At 40.3% G+C, this 17,315-nt stretch overlaps 1 protein-coding gene across 8 annotated transcripts in view; it reads left to right on the top strand.

Moving 5' to 3' along the window:
• Positions 1 to 1,054: 1,054 nt before the first annotated feature.
• Positions 1,055 to 17,315, top strand: part of LOC137250949 (protein transport protein Sec24C-like) — a 207,757-nt gene continuing 191,496 nt past the window's right edge. Inside the window, exons 1-10 of one of the 8 annotated variants that reach the window (XM_067784712.1) lie at positions 1,055 to 1,886; positions 1,948 to 2,425; positions 2,490 to 2,716; positions 2,777 to 3,006; positions 3,063 to 3,402; positions 3,456 to 3,744; positions 3,809 to 3,951; positions 4,009 to 4,159; positions 7,772 to 8,096; positions 8,156 to 8,887. In XM_067784712.1, coding sequence (XP_067640813.1) covers positions 2,571 to 2,716; positions 2,777 to 2,948 — 318 coding nt within the window. In that variant the 5' untranslated portion in view covers positions 1,055 to 1,886; positions 1,948 to 2,425; positions 2,490 to 2,570 and the 3' untranslated portion in view covers positions 2,949 to 3,006; positions 3,063 to 3,402; positions 3,456 to 3,744; ... (2 more) ...; positions 7,772 to 8,096; positions 8,156 to 8,887. Of the gene's footprint in view, positions 1,887 to 1,947; positions 2,426 to 2,489; positions 2,717 to 2,776; positions 3,007 to 3,062; positions 3,403 to 3,455; positions 3,983 to 4,008; positions 4,160 to 7,771; positions 8,097 to 8,155; positions 8,889 to 17,315 lie in introns of those variants that run through there. The other 7 variants (XM_067784710.1, XM_067784713.1, XM_067784714.1 and 4 more) reach the window with 7 other exon arrangements.

The following is a 17,315-nucleotide window of genomic DNA, read 5'->3' as shown; positions in this document are numbered from 1 at the left end:
GATTGTATTAGGCGACTTAAACCTGCCACATATTTCTTGGAACATCGTTGATCCCAATATTGTCCCCATATCATCCCAGGTGCATAATAATGCTTTTTTGGAAGGAATTAATGATCTTTGCCTTAATCAGATTATCTTCTTTACGAATAAGTATGGCAAATTCTTAGATTTAGCATTTCTTGACGACATATCCAAATTCTCTATAAATCGGTGTGAACCTCTTGTTTTGTCAGAAGACGTTTACCATCCTTCTCTTGAGATAACTTACGAAATCATAAGCAACGAAGTCGGCTGCACTAACAAAACAGGTGTCTATACCAGTTGATTTGATTTTTCCAAAACATTTCATTTTAACAATTTAAATAAACTAGAGCTCGCCCAGTGGTTGAAATTCAACCACAGGAAAGGAAAGGACAGGAAAGAAAAGGAAGGAAAATCAATGGAAGGGAAAAGAAAATAAAAGAAATATAATTTGTCATTTTAATATAATAATGGGAACATTCGATGGGTAATATAATGAAGAAGTAAGCTCAAAATAGAGAAATTTTATATTGCTCTGGCAGGAAGGATATGGTCTAATCAATCTGCTTATCGTAAACAAAAGGTAGGAAAAGGAAAGGTAATGAAAGGAAAAGAAAGGAAAGGAAAGGAAGGAAAATCAATGGAAGGGAAATGAAAATAAAAGAAATGAAAGAAACGAAAAGTAGAGGAATGGAAAGGAAAGGAAAGGAAAGGAAAGGAAAGGAAAATAATATGACTGGAAAGGAAGGAATATGAATGGAAGAGAAATGGAAGTAAAAGAAAGGAAATAAAAAGAAAATTAAAAGAAAGGATAACGTTAAGAACGTCAAATTAACGAAATGATTTTGTTTTGTTTTCTGCCCTATCAAAACGAAATCAAATCGTTTATGTTGATTATTACCCTGCAAAAATCGTGTGACCAAAAACGCACACAGCCACACGAAATTTTGACAGGGGTGACGATTTGGAATGAAAAATTCTCCAAATGAAATAGCATGTTGACAAATTTAGCTTTCCCACAATGTATCGTGCTCTCTCGCACCTATTATTTTTTTAGGGATAGCAAAATACGTCATTTTTGCGTGCAAAAAAATCCGCCATTTCTAATTCAGCAGAGACAGCAAAACATTTGGTGGTCGACAATTTTTTCAATTTTGAGAGTTTTAAATGGAATATCTCCGGAAAGATTTAAAATTAAGAGGGAGTTCTCCAGATCACATATATATATATTTTAAAGTGCGCAAACTTATAATTTAAAAGTTATTTGGTGTTAAAGTTTGCAAATTTCTATACAAATTTTATATGTGTATACGTATATATATGTGGCAGCACAGCTTTGTAATGTCATCAATAAAATATATGTATATATATATATATATATATATGTGCATGTTGCTACAAAAGCGCAATTGATTTAATAAAAACATTTATAATAAGTGAAAACAATGCAAAAATGAAATGTGAAATATACAAAAATGCAATTTAAGTTTATCGTTGCCAATTTATATAGATATGTATGTGGATTAAGGTTTTGAAAGATGTGTAAATTGTAATTTAAAGTGCTATAGAAATTTGCTAAATTTGCAAACTTTAACAACAAATAACTTTTAAGTTATAAGTTTGCACACTTTAAAATATATATATTAGTGATCGGGATAACTCCCTCTTTCATTTGATACCAAGTTTTACCCCTAACTCGGGGGGTGCTATTCTAAAATTTTCCCAAAGTCTAATATACAATGATTTTTGCTGTTTATTTCGACAACAATTTTTTATTTGATTTTTGTGCTCATCGAATGACATCACAATTATGTAGCACCATGCCGCGAATTATGATAAAAGATGGTGTGTGGAGCAACACTGAGGTAAGCATTTGACGCGACTGGTTACTCTTGGCCGTTTATTAACTAAATTGATAACTTTCAGGATGAAATCCTCAAAGCAGCTGTAATGAAATATGGTAAAAACCAGTGGTCACGTATTGCATAACTGCTGCACCGCAAATCTGCCAAGCAATGTAAGGCACGCTGGTACGAATGGCTTGATCCTAGCATTAAGAAGACAGAATGGTCATGGGAGAAGGATGAAAAGCTTTTGCATTTTGCCAAATTAATGCCAACACAATGGCGTACAATTGCGCCGATTATTTCAGAGGGTTAACTGGCACCAATTGTTCACACCAAATTGTTAGGTACAGGATTCGCCACGGGTAGGTGAGGTTGGCAATCACAACCCCCTGAATCATTTTGGTCGGCAGGTATGCCGCGGATATATTCTTGGCACTTGTTATTGATGGCTTTTATGATGCCACCAACGCAACCTGGACAGACGCCAATGCTCAGTCAACCACCCAAGCCGGGTTAACCTCCAATACCCGGACACGTCCGGACGTCCTGGTTATAATGTATGTTAGTACAACTAATAATTTACAAATTTGCTGATGATTATTTTTGTGTTATTTTCTTTAGCAACCACCTGCACCTGTTACAGGTAAATATCAACAGCCGCAACAGTATGATCAAGCCCAACGCCGTTTAGATCCCGATCAGATGCCAAATCCGATAAGCGTTATCATTGAAAATAAAAATAGCGCTGGTGGTGCTTTTATTACTAATGAACAGGGTTTATTACCACCATTGGTGACCACAAAATATGTGGTAGAAGATCAGGGTAACTCGTCGCCACGTTACGTTAGGTATCGATAATCGAAATTAATGTTTTGTTTGGCAATTACATTGATCTTTCTTCTCTGCAGGTCGTCTTTGTATTGCATACCTGCAACAGCTGATTTATTAAAAACAACAGCTTTGTCCATTAAACTTACCGTCTCACCAATGGCACGCACGGTTGAGGGTGAATATGAGCCACCCATTGTAAATTTTGGTGAATTGGGTGCAATTAGATGCAATCGTTGCAAGGCTCAATAGCAACTTGTAGATGCTGGTCGTCGTTTCCAATGTCTAATGTGTAAAGTAACAAGAGATGGTAAAAAAATATTTCACTTTTACTTGTCTTCATTGATCCATATTTTTTCTCAACAGTGCTAACTGCATATTTCCAACATTTGGGCCATACCGGACAGCGTGTCGATAAATATGAATGTCTTGAACTTGTATTGGGTACATGAGTATTTGTGTAAAAAATGCTTGGGTACCGATAGCTCTCATGGTAAACCTCAACTCATATCCAACATCAATGCCTCGCATTCAATTGTGGCACTGTACGCACTACATTGGGTTCACGTAGTATTGACAAGCATATTGTTGATTCCAGTGGTAAGGCCACAATTTCAAATGATGGGGAAACCATTATGAAACCATTGGATATTGTGAATCCAGCCGTAAAACTCTAGTAGACATCGCCAAATCTCAAAATGCTGAGGTAAGTTTTTTGTTATATTGGAATGTGTAGAATAAAAGTGTTTCTCTTATCAGGTCGGCGATGGCACCACTTCAGTAGTATTTTAAGCATGTGAAATCTTAAAACAAGTTAAGCCAGATGTTGCGGAATGCGTGCATGCACGTATCATCATTAAAGCTATACGTAAAGCATTACAATTATGCATGCTAAAATATGACATGGCTGTACATGTCGAAGCGCCAATCAAAGGAGCAACAAAGTGTTATTGGAAAAATGATCTGCCACAGCAATGTCCTCTAATGTCCAAGAGTATCAGAAAATTGTTGATGCTGAATGGCGTATTCTGTAGAATAAACTAGCTAAGTAAGGCGCCAATGTTGTGTTTTCTAAATTGCCAATTGGTGATGTTGATACACAGTATTTGCAGATCGTGATATATTCTGTGCTGTTCATGTACCAGAAGAAGATTGGAAACGTAGAATGAAACCTTGTGGTGGTGCTGTTATGACTACAGCTAATGATATTAATTCAAGTCTTTTGGGTCAATGTGATTACTTTGAAGAACGTCAGGTTGGTGGTGAAGGTTTCAACATTTTCCAAGGTTTGACATTAATTTCATTTTTATAGTTTATAATTATTTAAAGGTTGCGTTAATGCTAGAACAAGTACATTGATTTTACGTGGCAGTGTTGAACAATTTTTGGAAGAAACTGAGCTTCGTTACATGATGCTAAATTGCTTGTGCGGCGTACAATTAAACATAATTCTGTTGTTGCTGGTAAGTCAAAATACAAATTGAAAAAAATGTCTAATCTTAGGGCCTCATTCTCTATTACGAAACGAACTTTCGATGCGGATCAGAGACGAATCGCTAGTGTATTTGCACTATGTTAAACAATGGCAACTTATCACTTGACAATTACTTTTGCCTTCCTGTTAGTTAGAAAGGTAAAGACCGAACGAAAATGATAGAGAAGGAGGCGAATCGTTCGTCTGAGCTATCGTTCGCAATACAGAATGAAGCCTTTAAATTGTTAAGTAATATAATACAAATACCCCCAGCGGGTTAGGGGTCAGAATTTATCTGCGGTAGGTATGCCTGTCGTAAGAGGCGACTAAAATACCAGATTCAAGGGGCTGTGTAGCGCAACCCTTCAGGTTGCCAGCGCAATATATAGCTTCTCCAAACCCAATTGTCAACCTCACCTATCCGCGGCGAATCCTGTTTCACTAACAGACAAGGATCTGGGGGGGGGGGGGGGGGGGGGGTGGATAGGGAGGGATGGCCTGAAGGTTTAATGTGGCCACATAAATTGTTCCCAAGATAGTCGGGCTAGCACTTTAATGGTGCTGTGTTACTGGAGCGTACCGGATCTGTATCCGGATAAAGGACCATCACATCGATAACACTCCCCAAACCCTTCGGGGAGCAACCTTATCGCTACAAAAACAACAACAACATTGTGTCCAAATCCCAAAAAAAAAACTATAAAATTTGTGTCAGTGAAATGATAATTATTGCTTTTGGTTGTTAGTTTTGAGGCATCGTCATCGAGTTCCTTCTGATCGTATATGCCGGTTCTTTTGCATTCTTTTACATGCATAAAGTCCCGTTGAAGCCTTCCTCACCCTCTCCTCCACGTTGAGCTTCCATGACAGCTTACTGTCTAGGATCATTCCTAGATAATTTGTGCAAGGTTTCTGCCTTAGGGTCGCCCCTCCTAACTTAGGCCTGGTCCAATTAGGGACCTTGTACCTCTTTGTAAACAAGACCATATGCAACGTCATCTGCGTAAACCGTAAGTTTTTCTGGTCCCTCGTAGAATCCCCTAAGCAGCTGGTTAATGACCAGCGTCCACAGCAGAGCTGATAGCACCCCTCCCTGCGGAGTGCCCCTGTCCTCTAATTTCGTGGCCGCGTACAATCCCCATTGCGATGTAATCTTACTGCAGTTTAACATGCAGTCGATCCATCTGGGTAAGGCTGGATGTACTTTAACGTAATTAAGACCATCAATAATCGCTCATTTAGAAAGCCCCGGCAATGCTTAAGAAGACTTCTAGAGCATATTCCTTATATTCCAGGGCTTTTTCTATGCCTATTACCACCCTATGCAATGCGGTGTCTACTGACTTGCCTTTGGTGTACGCCTGTTGTGTTGTGGAGAGCAGCTTTTCATCCACGTTGGACTTTATGTACACATCTAGCAGCCTCTCAAAGGTTTTGAGCAGAAATGATGGTAAGCTATTGGGTCTATAATCTTTGGGATACACGTGACCGATCTTCCCCGCCTTTGGTAGGAAAGCTACACGAGCAGTTCTCTAAGAGTGCGGTACATGATTCAGTTTATGCACCCATAGAATATTATTTTAAGCCATCCCACGACCGCCCTACTTGAAACTTGTAGCATGGCCGGACATGTACCATCTGAGCCCGGCGATTTCACCACCACTACAAAGTCCTCAGTAGTGTAATTAGGCAGCATATATGAATGCAGCTGTTTCCTTACCATTACTACAGCTCGCACCCGTCCTTCCGTTTGCGCATAGTAAACGCCAAATCCGCGCGCGCTAATTGCAGAAACCTTTCCTCCCGATGGAAGCCACGGCTCCTGGATCAGCGCGTTAGGAGGAGGAGTTCGCTCGACGCCACTTTACTGTGTTGGAGGTTTATCTGTAGGACTCGCAGCACCAATGGGCTGCTTGTCCCCCTCCAGCACCTTCATCGGGACGTCGTCGTCCTCCCCTAGCCCTTTTGGTTTAGAGTGTTCGAAGCCCCCTTCAGACTCTTGTACCTGTTGTGCCGAGTGTTCCTCTGTGCGACTCACAGCACCATTTGGCTGTTGGTCCCCTTCTAACACATTCGGAGTGACGTGGGCTACCTCCACCTGTCTTTTTTCCCTTAGGCTTTTGAGGTCCTTTTCGATTTCGCCCACGTCCAGCGTGTTAGGACTTTAATACCCGCGACTTCTTTTCCTGAGTCGCATATAAATTTTGCCTGTACCTAAGGACATTTTTCTAAGCTGCGCGTACAATATATCCTCCGCCTGCTTGTTTATTTGGAAAATGTATAACTGACCTTCCTCCGTAGGCCGAGATACAGTAAGTACCTTCCAATCCTGTGTCGGTATGTTCGGATTCTGATTCTGAAAAAGTCGCATTGTATCCTCCGACTTCATCACGCATGGTATCCATACCTTAACTTTTGGTACCTTGGGGATTTGCGCTTTATCCACCATCTCAAAACGCGCGTTCGTGCCCTGCCTTCGGGGGTTTGGAACCACTTCCTCCAGCCACGCAAGCTCGCGATGTTGTCGCACGCTATCATCTTCATACCATTATACCATCCCCCGAATCAAAGGTTGGAAGGAGCTTACTTGGTTATTCCCGCATCATCTTAAGCTCCTTTTCTACAGATCTCCACCTTTCACTAGTCATCTGTTCGAAAGGACTGCTACGATCAACCAGCGCCACAGTCAGTGACTGCTTTGCCACATCACTCATTTTCTCGGGAAAAGCCGGCGTCTTAGTGTTATTTCCCTTTGGCACCTCCGAGAAAGCCGGAGTCTTAGCTCCCTCTAGCACCTCCGAGAAAGTCGGAGTCTTAGCGTTATCTCCCTTTGGCTTATCTCCTACTTCCATAGTTGGAACTTCCCTCTGACTCGCAGCCTTCGAGGTAGTTGCTACCTCGCTATTGGGGCCCATCTGTCTTACAGCTTTGGGCCTACTTGTCTTGTCTATGGGACTGCCCTGCGTCGCGGCTCTGGGACTGGGCCCTTTCTGCCATTCGACGCTTCTTCCTCCTCATACCGGTTGCAGAACCGAGGGTTTCTCGCAGCAAACCTTTTGAACTGCCTTCGACCTACTTCTACCGCCTCATGAGCCCATGCCAAGCGCTCGATCTCCTCTTCTGTTGGGTCCACCACTGCTCCCAAGCACGGTCGACATTTGGCATGTTTTAAATAAGGTCACCGATGATTTGGTTGATGAAAATATCAGGTTTCGCGAGGCGACAAAACTGGAGAGATTGGGGAGATAGCTGTTTATTTTATTACAAAGTTCATCGATGTAGGAAACAATAGCATAGGCGTAGAAGCAATAGTGACTCCTGGTGGTAAAGGTAGCTATTGATATGTAGAAGTTAAGCAGAAGTTTGAATATGAGTTTTTTTAAGTTATAGCAAAAAAAGCGTTGAGGATTTTTAATATCTTACCAGGTACCTTCGTACATGTTTCTAAGAATGAAGAATAAAACCTATTCAAACTCAATTTTCACCAGGACAAAGCCGCTGAGACTTCGCTATACTTTAACATACAATACGTTACCCCATTTTAGCACAACTATCATTTTTTGATTTTATTAAATTTTATAAAATGTTTCTTCCTCTACAGTTCTATTTCGGTATTGGATGGTAAATATGGCTTTCGCATTTTCTCCATCAATAACTGTGAAAAGGTGGAAGAAATCTATGCGTGTAAATCTCACATATTATCTTGGTCGAGCGTTTCTTCAATAGCTCTCTAGTGGTGATGGTGACAGCAGAGAAACCCAACTGTTTACAAATGTTACACTTCAAAAAGAATCAAAATATCTTCCATTGCGTCTACGGCTCAAATACCCACAGTATATGAATGAATCGGTTGCACGAACTGGGTCTGAATACTGAAACAGTACACATATTCAAAATCGATGAGGAGGCTGTGATGATGGTATAGGGTGAGTTGTTGAATAACATACGAAAACCACTTTAACCCATCTATATATTTACATTACAGCTAAAGCTTTACAAACAGCAAAATTGCTGGCGCGAAGCAATTGGAAAATGCAGTGAAGCATTCATAACACTGTACGGATGGTGTAAAGTTAGAAACTGCTGTTGTAACAGCTGCCACCGACACAACGGTCATCTCTACTTCGCCGAGTAGCGGCTCGTCCGACTATCTATCGAAGACAGTATAATCATATCTTTTGCCAACACAGGTTAGCGATGTGCTTGCACAGGAAAAGATTTCAATTGGAAAACAAAAATCAATTAAGAGAGTTTATTTATTGTTAAAGTATTTTCTTTTCTTTATATCAACAGTATTAATTTAAGTTGCAATATCACGTACATATATAATAAGGGATGTGATACGATTGCTGTCGGAATTAGATTTGAAACCAATCAATACTCCTGCTTTGGGTTGCAGAATTATTGCTTGAATGATTAGATTTAGAACAATAATAAGTCTGACTCAATTAATAGTCGTACATTTTTTCTTCAATTACGACAGCAATCGGATCCACGACACCTTTGAATATTGATCTGAATTTCTACTAAGCTTTAAGTTGTAGATTATTCAAATAATTGGAGTTTTTTCTGAAGCTTAAAATTATTTTTTGCTCGCTTAGAAGAGATTTCAATTGAAAACAAAAACCAATTAAGCGAGTTTATTTATTATTAAAGTTCTTCTGTTTTATATGAACTGGATTAATATAAGTTCCAAGTTCATGTACATATATAATAATATTGAAAATAATAAATATTGAAAATTCAATTTTTTTGGTTCATATTTTATTCATATGGCTGCTCCAGGTAAAGTAAATCTGCAGGTAAAATTCACGTTATATGGTGGTTATATAAATGGTAAAACCGCAGTAAAATTGATTGTCAAATGACTCGAAAATGTAGAGTGAAATGACGGAAAAATGACCGCCATTTGACGAGCATTGTGACGTGTGTGAGCAGCACAGTGCTATGCTCACATCCTGTAAGTGGGAGCGGAATGCACGATCACATTAATAGGAACGAAACGGAAAATTTGGTCACAAAAGTTCATCACGCTCATGCAAACGTGACTATGAATATAACCGCTGCAGAAAGTCACAATGACCGTAAAATGACTAGTAAAATGACGTGGAGCGTTTTTGCAGGGTAATTTCAAACTATGCTGGCAAAGCTGATTGATGGCGGAGTCGTTAAAGGTGAAAGCATTAGCTAAGCTGATTGCAACTTTTCTCATGAATTTTGACAGTACGAACATTTCTCAGACCTCTCTTACCACCAACGAATTACACAAACAAATTACATGGAGTTTGTGTGTGTATGTCCGCTCGTTGTTACCACCTTACGGCTTCACCATGGTTATAGCATTGCCAGCACAATTCAAACAAAGTATCACGTTTTTGTTAACGTTTTCAACGTTAACGAAAGCTTTTCGTTTGGGTTACAAACGAGATACAATTTATCTTGATAATTTCTTTATCGATAATATTTCGAAGTGATTCAACAGAAACGGTGGAAATTTTTTGATAAACGATTAGCTTAACGTTAAGGTGCATCCCTGGTCTATAGTATGAATAAGTACATGTGTAGTAGTGTGACTTTTATGTTAAATTTTTTATATTAAAATGATTTTTCAAATTTTTTTATTAATGGATAACAGTGCAGCTCAAAATTTCCTATCAATGCATATGGGGTATTCCATGCCATTTCGACCAATTTTGAACCCGACCCCTTTAGAATTGGCTAAAAGTTTTTCTTCTTTTTCTAGCTTACGTTTTTCAGAAGTTTTTCAAATTTTTTCATCCAACTCAAAAAAAGTTGTGAATTTTTAAAAACACACCGTTTTTGTTTTCATAATGCTTACTTTTCGGAAAAAATTCAAAAAAATTTTAAAATTTTTTTTTCTGTAATTTTTCAGTTTTTCGAGATTTTTCGAATTTCGCCCTTTTTTTCTCATAAAAAACTTCAATCAATTCTGCAATCATCCCCACTAATCCCGGAGTGGCCGAGAATTTTGTTTTTATTTAATTGAAAAAAAAACTAAAATTTTTTTTGTATTTTTTCCGAAAAGTACATTTAAAAACAAATTAAAAAAAAAAGATCCCAAACGGTCAATTTTTGAAAAAGTTATAGCATTTTGAAAACAAAAACGGTGTTTCTTTAAAAATTCATAACTTTTTTTGAGTTGGATGAAAAAATTTGAAAAACTTCTGAAAAACGTCTTTCGTAAGCTAGAAAAAGAAGAAAAACTTTCAGCCAATTCTAAAGGGGTCGGGTTCAAAATTGGTCGAAATGGGATGGAATACCCCATATATAATTTGTATACCTTAGAATTATAGTTTAGCAGAAAACGGTTCCACATTTTTTCATCTTGTCTATTTATATATAAGATAGTAGGGGAGTGGACTGCAAAAAAACATGTTGCATGTTGTATTCAAATGGGACCACCATAACTTATTTACTGCAATACGCAGATTAATGTTGAGCTAGGTGACACGATTTCTCCTAAGCAAGTCAGGTTCCTCGCATGGCTCTAATTTCGACGTTTTACTGTCAAACGTTTGAGAAAAACGACCGTTCTATTTAGGCAGTAACCAGCGCTGGATTTACACTAGGTGCGCTCGGTACGCCCGCACAGGGCGGCAGATTTTGGGGGGCGGCAAAATCTGAAACATGAAATACATTTTTTTATCGTTCCGTGAAATTGTTCAAATGGCGTACGAAAACCGTTATTCTCGCAACTATGAATGTAGAAAGTTCCGACAAACGCAGCTTTATTCATCAATCGTCGCCTATTAACAGCATTTAAATTTTACTCACACATTTTCGGTAAGTTTGAATGGAATTTGGTTATTATCTTGTTAAAAACTTAAAAAAAATCACTTTTGCAATTTGACGTACCCAGTCAGTATTATCAGCTGTCATTCTGTTCCCGATCGAGTAAACATCTTTGCACGTTTGACAGCTTGCAACAATTAATTTCAATAATTATCGGTTCCATTGTAGGTTTTATCCACAATGATCGGTTATTTTGAGGATTATTATGTGTATTTCGAAGATATGAGTGACGGGCGCAAAAGGATAAGTGGCTCTGTGTATGAAAATCGGGCTTTAGAGAAAACTAATAAGAAAAGGAAAATTTGAGCAAAACTCCAAAACTACATAATTTTTTCACCAAAAAAGATGGTACAGAAGAAAAGCATATTGATATTGAAGATTGCTCTATCTCTGAGCAAGGATGTGTATACATATGTCACAATAATTCACACTGGTTGAAACTCTTTTTGCACGGCATTTGAAAACTATATGTACATTAACCCTGTTGAAAAATATTGAGATTCTATATACTGCGTGAAATACCAAAAGTGGATTCTACACCTGACGTATCGCATGTTGATCAAATTTGTAAAAAGATGTGTAACGCCTGTTGAAAGATTTCTGATGTTTTTTGAAAATACAGGACACAAAGCTGAAGATTTGTTTATTGCTGTAGTATCAGTTCTCGAGTTTCTGGATCTTAATATTGCAGATTGTCGAAGTCAGTCTTACGAAAACGCAAGAAATGTATCCAGAATTTATTCTGGTTTACAGGCAGGAATCAATGATCTTGCAGAACACGCACGTTTTGCAGGCCATTCAATGAATTTGGTTGGGGCCCATGCGGTAGAAAGTACGCCTGAAGCAGCTTCTTTCTTTAATAAAGTCCCAACACTGTACAATACCTTTACTGCATCGACACACCGTTGGAAAATTCTACAGACTCATGCTATAAAAAAACTGCATAAACCTTCCGATAGATTGTGGCGTCTGGCCAGACGAGAAGGCTTTATTTTCGTGAATAACTTTTCTGCTACCCACCCGATCATGAAAAGCTTTAGTGACTTTTTAAGTTTAGAGGCGGTCTTTATAATAATTTGGAAATCAATATTTCTTTCTTTTTATTTTATCTTTTTTTTTTTGTACCAAAGTTGATTATGTCACATTTTAGCGTTGTCGTATGACTAGACGAACATATTTTTAAGCCTATAAGACCTCATAGTTCGTATTCATTCCAAAATCTATCAATAAAAATTCAAACTTATTTCTGGGTAATCACAGTGTGCGGCGACAAATTATCCTCGCTTCCCAAGGCAGTCGGTTCTATATACCGGAGCGACTCGGGATTTTTCCCGACCAAGGCCTGTCATTTCAGTGTAACCCCATTTAATTTGTTTCGCCCTCCCACAAATTGTCATCCTCCAAGCAGCTCCTTGCAGCGGAACTTCTCCATATTCCTTTGCTCCGGGAAGGTATCGAGCCCAATCCGGGTCCGCCTCCTGACCCCGGTCCTGAGAAATGGTTTTGCTGCATCTGCCGGAAAAGAATGTTTTTAGGACGGTCATACTCTTATCAGTGTGTCTCGTGTAAGGGATGGTTGTATCGGACAGTTTGTTCTGGGCTAGATCCCAAAACCAGACGTCCACGTAACTTCCATAAACCTTTTCCTCCTTGCTGTTCACGCCCTAGGGCGTCCCGTAGCCTACGCCTCAGTACCCCCCCCCCCCCCCATATCTTCCAAAAACCCCGCTGCTCAGCAAGCCACAACAAGCACCCGCTGCTGCTCGTCCCCCACGGCGCCACCAACTGGTATGGCTGCTCCCACTCATACCTACAATCTTCGTAGTAGAGTCCGGAGCAATGCCGAGCATCAGCCCCTGCCCCCGTCTTCTCCCCTCCTCTTTTCCGGCAGCAATTGTGTAGGTCAGGGAAACAAACTCTTAGTCCCTACCTCCTTTTGCACCGTTTGCCAGCACAGAATATATATGTTTACGACATCCGCCCAATGCAGTTCCTGCTATGGACGGTGCCACTTTCCTAGATGTTCTGGTTTCCGCGACGGGAACCCCCGACGGGAACCCCCGACGGGTTTCATTGCGCCATGTTGCCAGGCCGCATACCCAAATACACCGTATACCCCAAAGCTTACCCAAGGACGTCCAGTCCCAGGGCCCCAACAGCAGTTGCGTCTTGGCCTTCCACAACCCAGGCGTAGTCACCCGTCACTTACTCCCAGAGTGACGATGTCTCCCCCCATGCACTTCAGAATTCTGCAGTTAAATTGTAATGGATTAACTGGGAAGATCACGGAGATAGTCGATTTCATGAAGCGGCACAACATCCGCATTGCTGCGATTGAGAGAGTAAACTCACAGCAAGATATGCTCTGCAGACCTGTTCTGGATATAATGTCCAAATAAAAGAAACGACGTTCTGCACAATAAACGGAGACGCCCTCACACATATGGTAGGAAGCTGTCACAGTTCACCGGATATATAAATCGTGAGCGCAGAACTCGTAAACTACGTCAACTGGCAGCCGACGGTAACATTGGTATCCGACCACCTGCCTATGCATACTTATTTCGCTCGAGCGTACCGCCGACTTCATTGTCACAGAAAAACGCACTTTCATAAACTTTAAAAAAGGAAAGTGGGCGAATACAAATCATTTACAGACAACCGCTTTCCATCGCCTTTGGCGATAAAGTGCTGTCGGATGCGAAAAATGCGCGAGCGCTTTCTGCCCACAATATACAGTGGACCCTCGGTTAATGAACGCCCCGCATAACGAACATTTCGCATAACGAATACATTTTTTTGGAAAAAAAGTTTCGCTTTACGAACGAAGTCTCGCATAACAACCTAAACAGGGGAAACCCCGAATTCACATTATTGGGCTGTCTGCGTTTAGCTTTTGCTTCATAGTTCAGAATTTTGTTTTATTTTAGTGCAGAATTGTTCGTAAAATTAACAAGACGTGTTGAAACATACAAATTTTTTATTTTTAATTTTGCTTTTATAAAAATTGCAAAATAACTAACATAAAATGCCCTCAAAAAAAAATTCGGAAAAGGAGAAAAATACAAGGACCAAAATAACTATTGAAATGAAACTCAAGATCATTCAAAAACATAAAGGAGGTTTGGGTGTGGCTGATTTAGGACGTGCGTTCAACTTGTCGAAATCAACGATTTCTACTATCCTCAAGAATCAGGACAAGCTTGAGGTGCTAAACGCTTCAAAGGGAGTATCAAGAGTTTCTTCGCAACGACCACAAATTCTCGATGATGTTGAAAGATTGCTTTTGATATGGATTAACGAAAAGCAAATGCAAGCTGACACAATTTCGCAGAATATAATTTGTGAGAAGGCTAAAACGATATTCACTACTCTGATTGAAAAGTCGCCAGGAACATCAACAGCAAGAAGGGAAGACTTCAAAGCAAGTAAGGGGTGGTTCGAGAATTTCAAAAAACGTACTGGTATTCATAGCGTTATAAGGCATGGTGAAGCAGCAAGCTCAGACGCTAAGGCTGCCGAGAGTTATGTAGGCGAATTCAAGAAGCTTGTGGATACTGAGGGTTACTTGCCCCAGCAGGTGTTTAATTGCGACGAAACGGGTCTTTTTTGGAAAAAGATGCCCAAGCGAACTTACATAACAGTAGAGGAGAAAGCAATGCCCGGCCATAAGCCAATGAAAGACCGCCTTACTCTGCTTTTTTGTTCCAATGCAAGTGGCGACTTGAAAATAAAACCGCTACTTGTCTATCATTCAGAGAATCCACGTGCCTTCAAAAAGCATAATGTTGACAAGAGTAAGCTAAATGTCATGTGGAAGTCGAACAGTAAAGCTTGGGTGACACGTGTTCTTTTTACTGAGTGGATCAATAATGTTTTTGGCCCCTCTGTGCTGAAATATTTGATTGAGATGGATTTGCCTCTTCGTGTCCTGCTTATTATGAATAACGCTCCTTCACATCCACCAAGTTTACAAGATGAACTCATTGAAGAGCTTAAATTCATCAAAATTCACTTTTTGCCACCTAATACAACCCCATTGCTTCAGCCCATGGATCAGCAAGTGATTTCTAACTTCAAGAAGCTTTACACAAAAGAACTTTTCCAGCATTGCTTTGACGTGACTGAAAAAACAAATCTTACTCTAAAAGAGTTTTGGAAAGATCACTTCCACATTGTTGCCTGTCTCAAAATTATTGATAAGGCATGGAAAGGCGTTACTAAGAGAACACTCGAATCTTCCTGGAAAAATCTTTGGCCCGACCGCTTTGCCGAATGCACATTTGAAGGACTCGACGCAGTATCTACGGATCCAATAACCAACGAAATAATATTTTTGGCTGACCGTATTGGGCTAGAGGTGGATGGAAATGACATCGCTGAACTTGTGGCAGAGCACAGTGAAGATCTGACTACCGACGAGCTTATAGAATTGCAATGTGATTTACAACAAGATGTTAAGAAGCAAACTTTATCAGACGAGGAGATAACCGAAGAACAGCAACCGTCTAGTGCAATCAGAGAAATGCTCAAAGCATGGGAGTTTGTGGCATCATACGTTAAAAAGCATCACCCCAGTCAGACAGCGGCAGTACGTGCAACAGAATTATTCAACGATAATGCTGTGTCCCATTTTGAACAAATTTTGAAGGGACGTCAGAAACAAACGACTCTAGACAGTTTTTTGCTTAATGTAGATTAATAATGCTAGGTACTAGGTTTCTTTCAATAAAAATTCAAATTGAAACATATAAGACTGTATTTTTTTCGACCTGGAACGCATTATTTTAGTTTACATTGATTCTTATAGGAATAACGGTTTTGCTTAACGAACGTTTTGCATAACGAGCAAGATGCTAGAACCAATTGTGTACGTTAACCGAGGGTCCACTGTAAATGCATTCTACGGTCGACAAAGATAGAAGGAGGGTCAACAGACACGCACATAAACATAAATTCAGCCCGTCACCAATTACCACCACCGCCAAAGAGTTTGAGGATGCCATCGGTCATGCCAAACCATCCAAATCAGTGGGCTTAGACGGCATAGCCATGCCGATGCTTAAAAGCCTAGGGAAAGAGGGTTTCAAATATTTAGCGCATGTGTTCAACCTGTCTCTTTCCACCTTTGTCATTCCCGAAAAATGGAAAATGGCCAACGTGGTCCCGCTACTAAAGCCTGGGAAACCAGCTAACATAAGAGAGTCATATCGCCCGCTATCTCTCCTATCACCAGTAGCCAAGACGCTTGAAGCCCCTACTTCAAAGCAAATTTGCAGCTAGCCTCCCATCAGCGTGGCTTCAGAAAACTACATAGCACCACCACCGCGCTAAATGCCATCAGCAGCCAGAAAAATTGCGGTTTAAATCAAAACCCCCACCATAGAACAGTACTCGTTGCGCTAGACCTATCAAAAGCTTTTGATACGGTCAACCATGGCACGTTACTGTAAGACCTGGAAGGGTCTACCCTTCTCCCATGTCTTAAAAGGTGGGCCGCAAATTATCTGGGTGGTCGGCAGGCATCGGTGCAATTTAGAAACGAAACATCAAAACCAAGAAGAATTAAACAAGGGGTACCACAGGGTGGTGTCCTATCCCCACTTTTGTTAATTTCTACATATCTAATTTACCTTCGCCACCAGAAGGAGTTAATATCGATTCCTACGCCGATGACTGCGCAATAATGGCCACAGGCCCTGGCCCACAGATCGATGAGCTTTGCAACAGAATAAACGGCTACCTCCCTGATCTCTCCACTTTTTTCGCCTCGTGAAACCTGGCATTATCAGCGACTAAATCCTCCGCGAAATTATTTACAACATTGACGTCCCAAATGTCGGCCATTTTGAACATCTACGTCGATGGCACTATGCTACCGACTGTCCTACACCACAAAATCTTGGGTGTGACGTTTGATCAGGATCTATATTTTGGTGAACATGCAGCCACAATTGTATCGAAAATCCAGAGCCGCAACAAAATCCTCAAATCCCTTGCTGGCAGTACTTGGGGAAAAGACAAAGAAACGCTCTAAGAACAGACACGGGCTGTCTTCTTATGTCCCCAGAACACCATCTACATAATGAAGCGAGATTACTCCCCATTAGGGAGAGAAATAAGATGCTAACCAAACAGTTCCAGTTGAATACCCAGAAACCTGGGCATCCCTACAGACACCTGATTGATGACCCAACACCGCCTAGGGGCTTAAGGAGTCATCTCCGCAAGCATTAAGAGGAAATACGGCGCATGAGAACTCAGCCGTATGAAGCAAAAAACACAAACAGGTCCTTAGTGAACTCCACAAACAGGCGTCGGACCTTTATGCC

This window comes from Eurosta solidaginis, chromosome 4 (genome assembly GCF_040869045.1).
Source record: "Eurosta solidaginis isolate ZX-2024a chromosome 4, ASM4086904v1, whole genome shotgun sequence".
Taxonomy (NCBI): Eukaryota; Metazoa; Arthropoda; class Insecta; order Diptera; family Tephritidae; genus Eurosta; species Eurosta solidaginis.
Note: the sequence above shows the minus strand (reverse complement) of the source record. Positions and strands in the feature narration are given on the sequence as shown.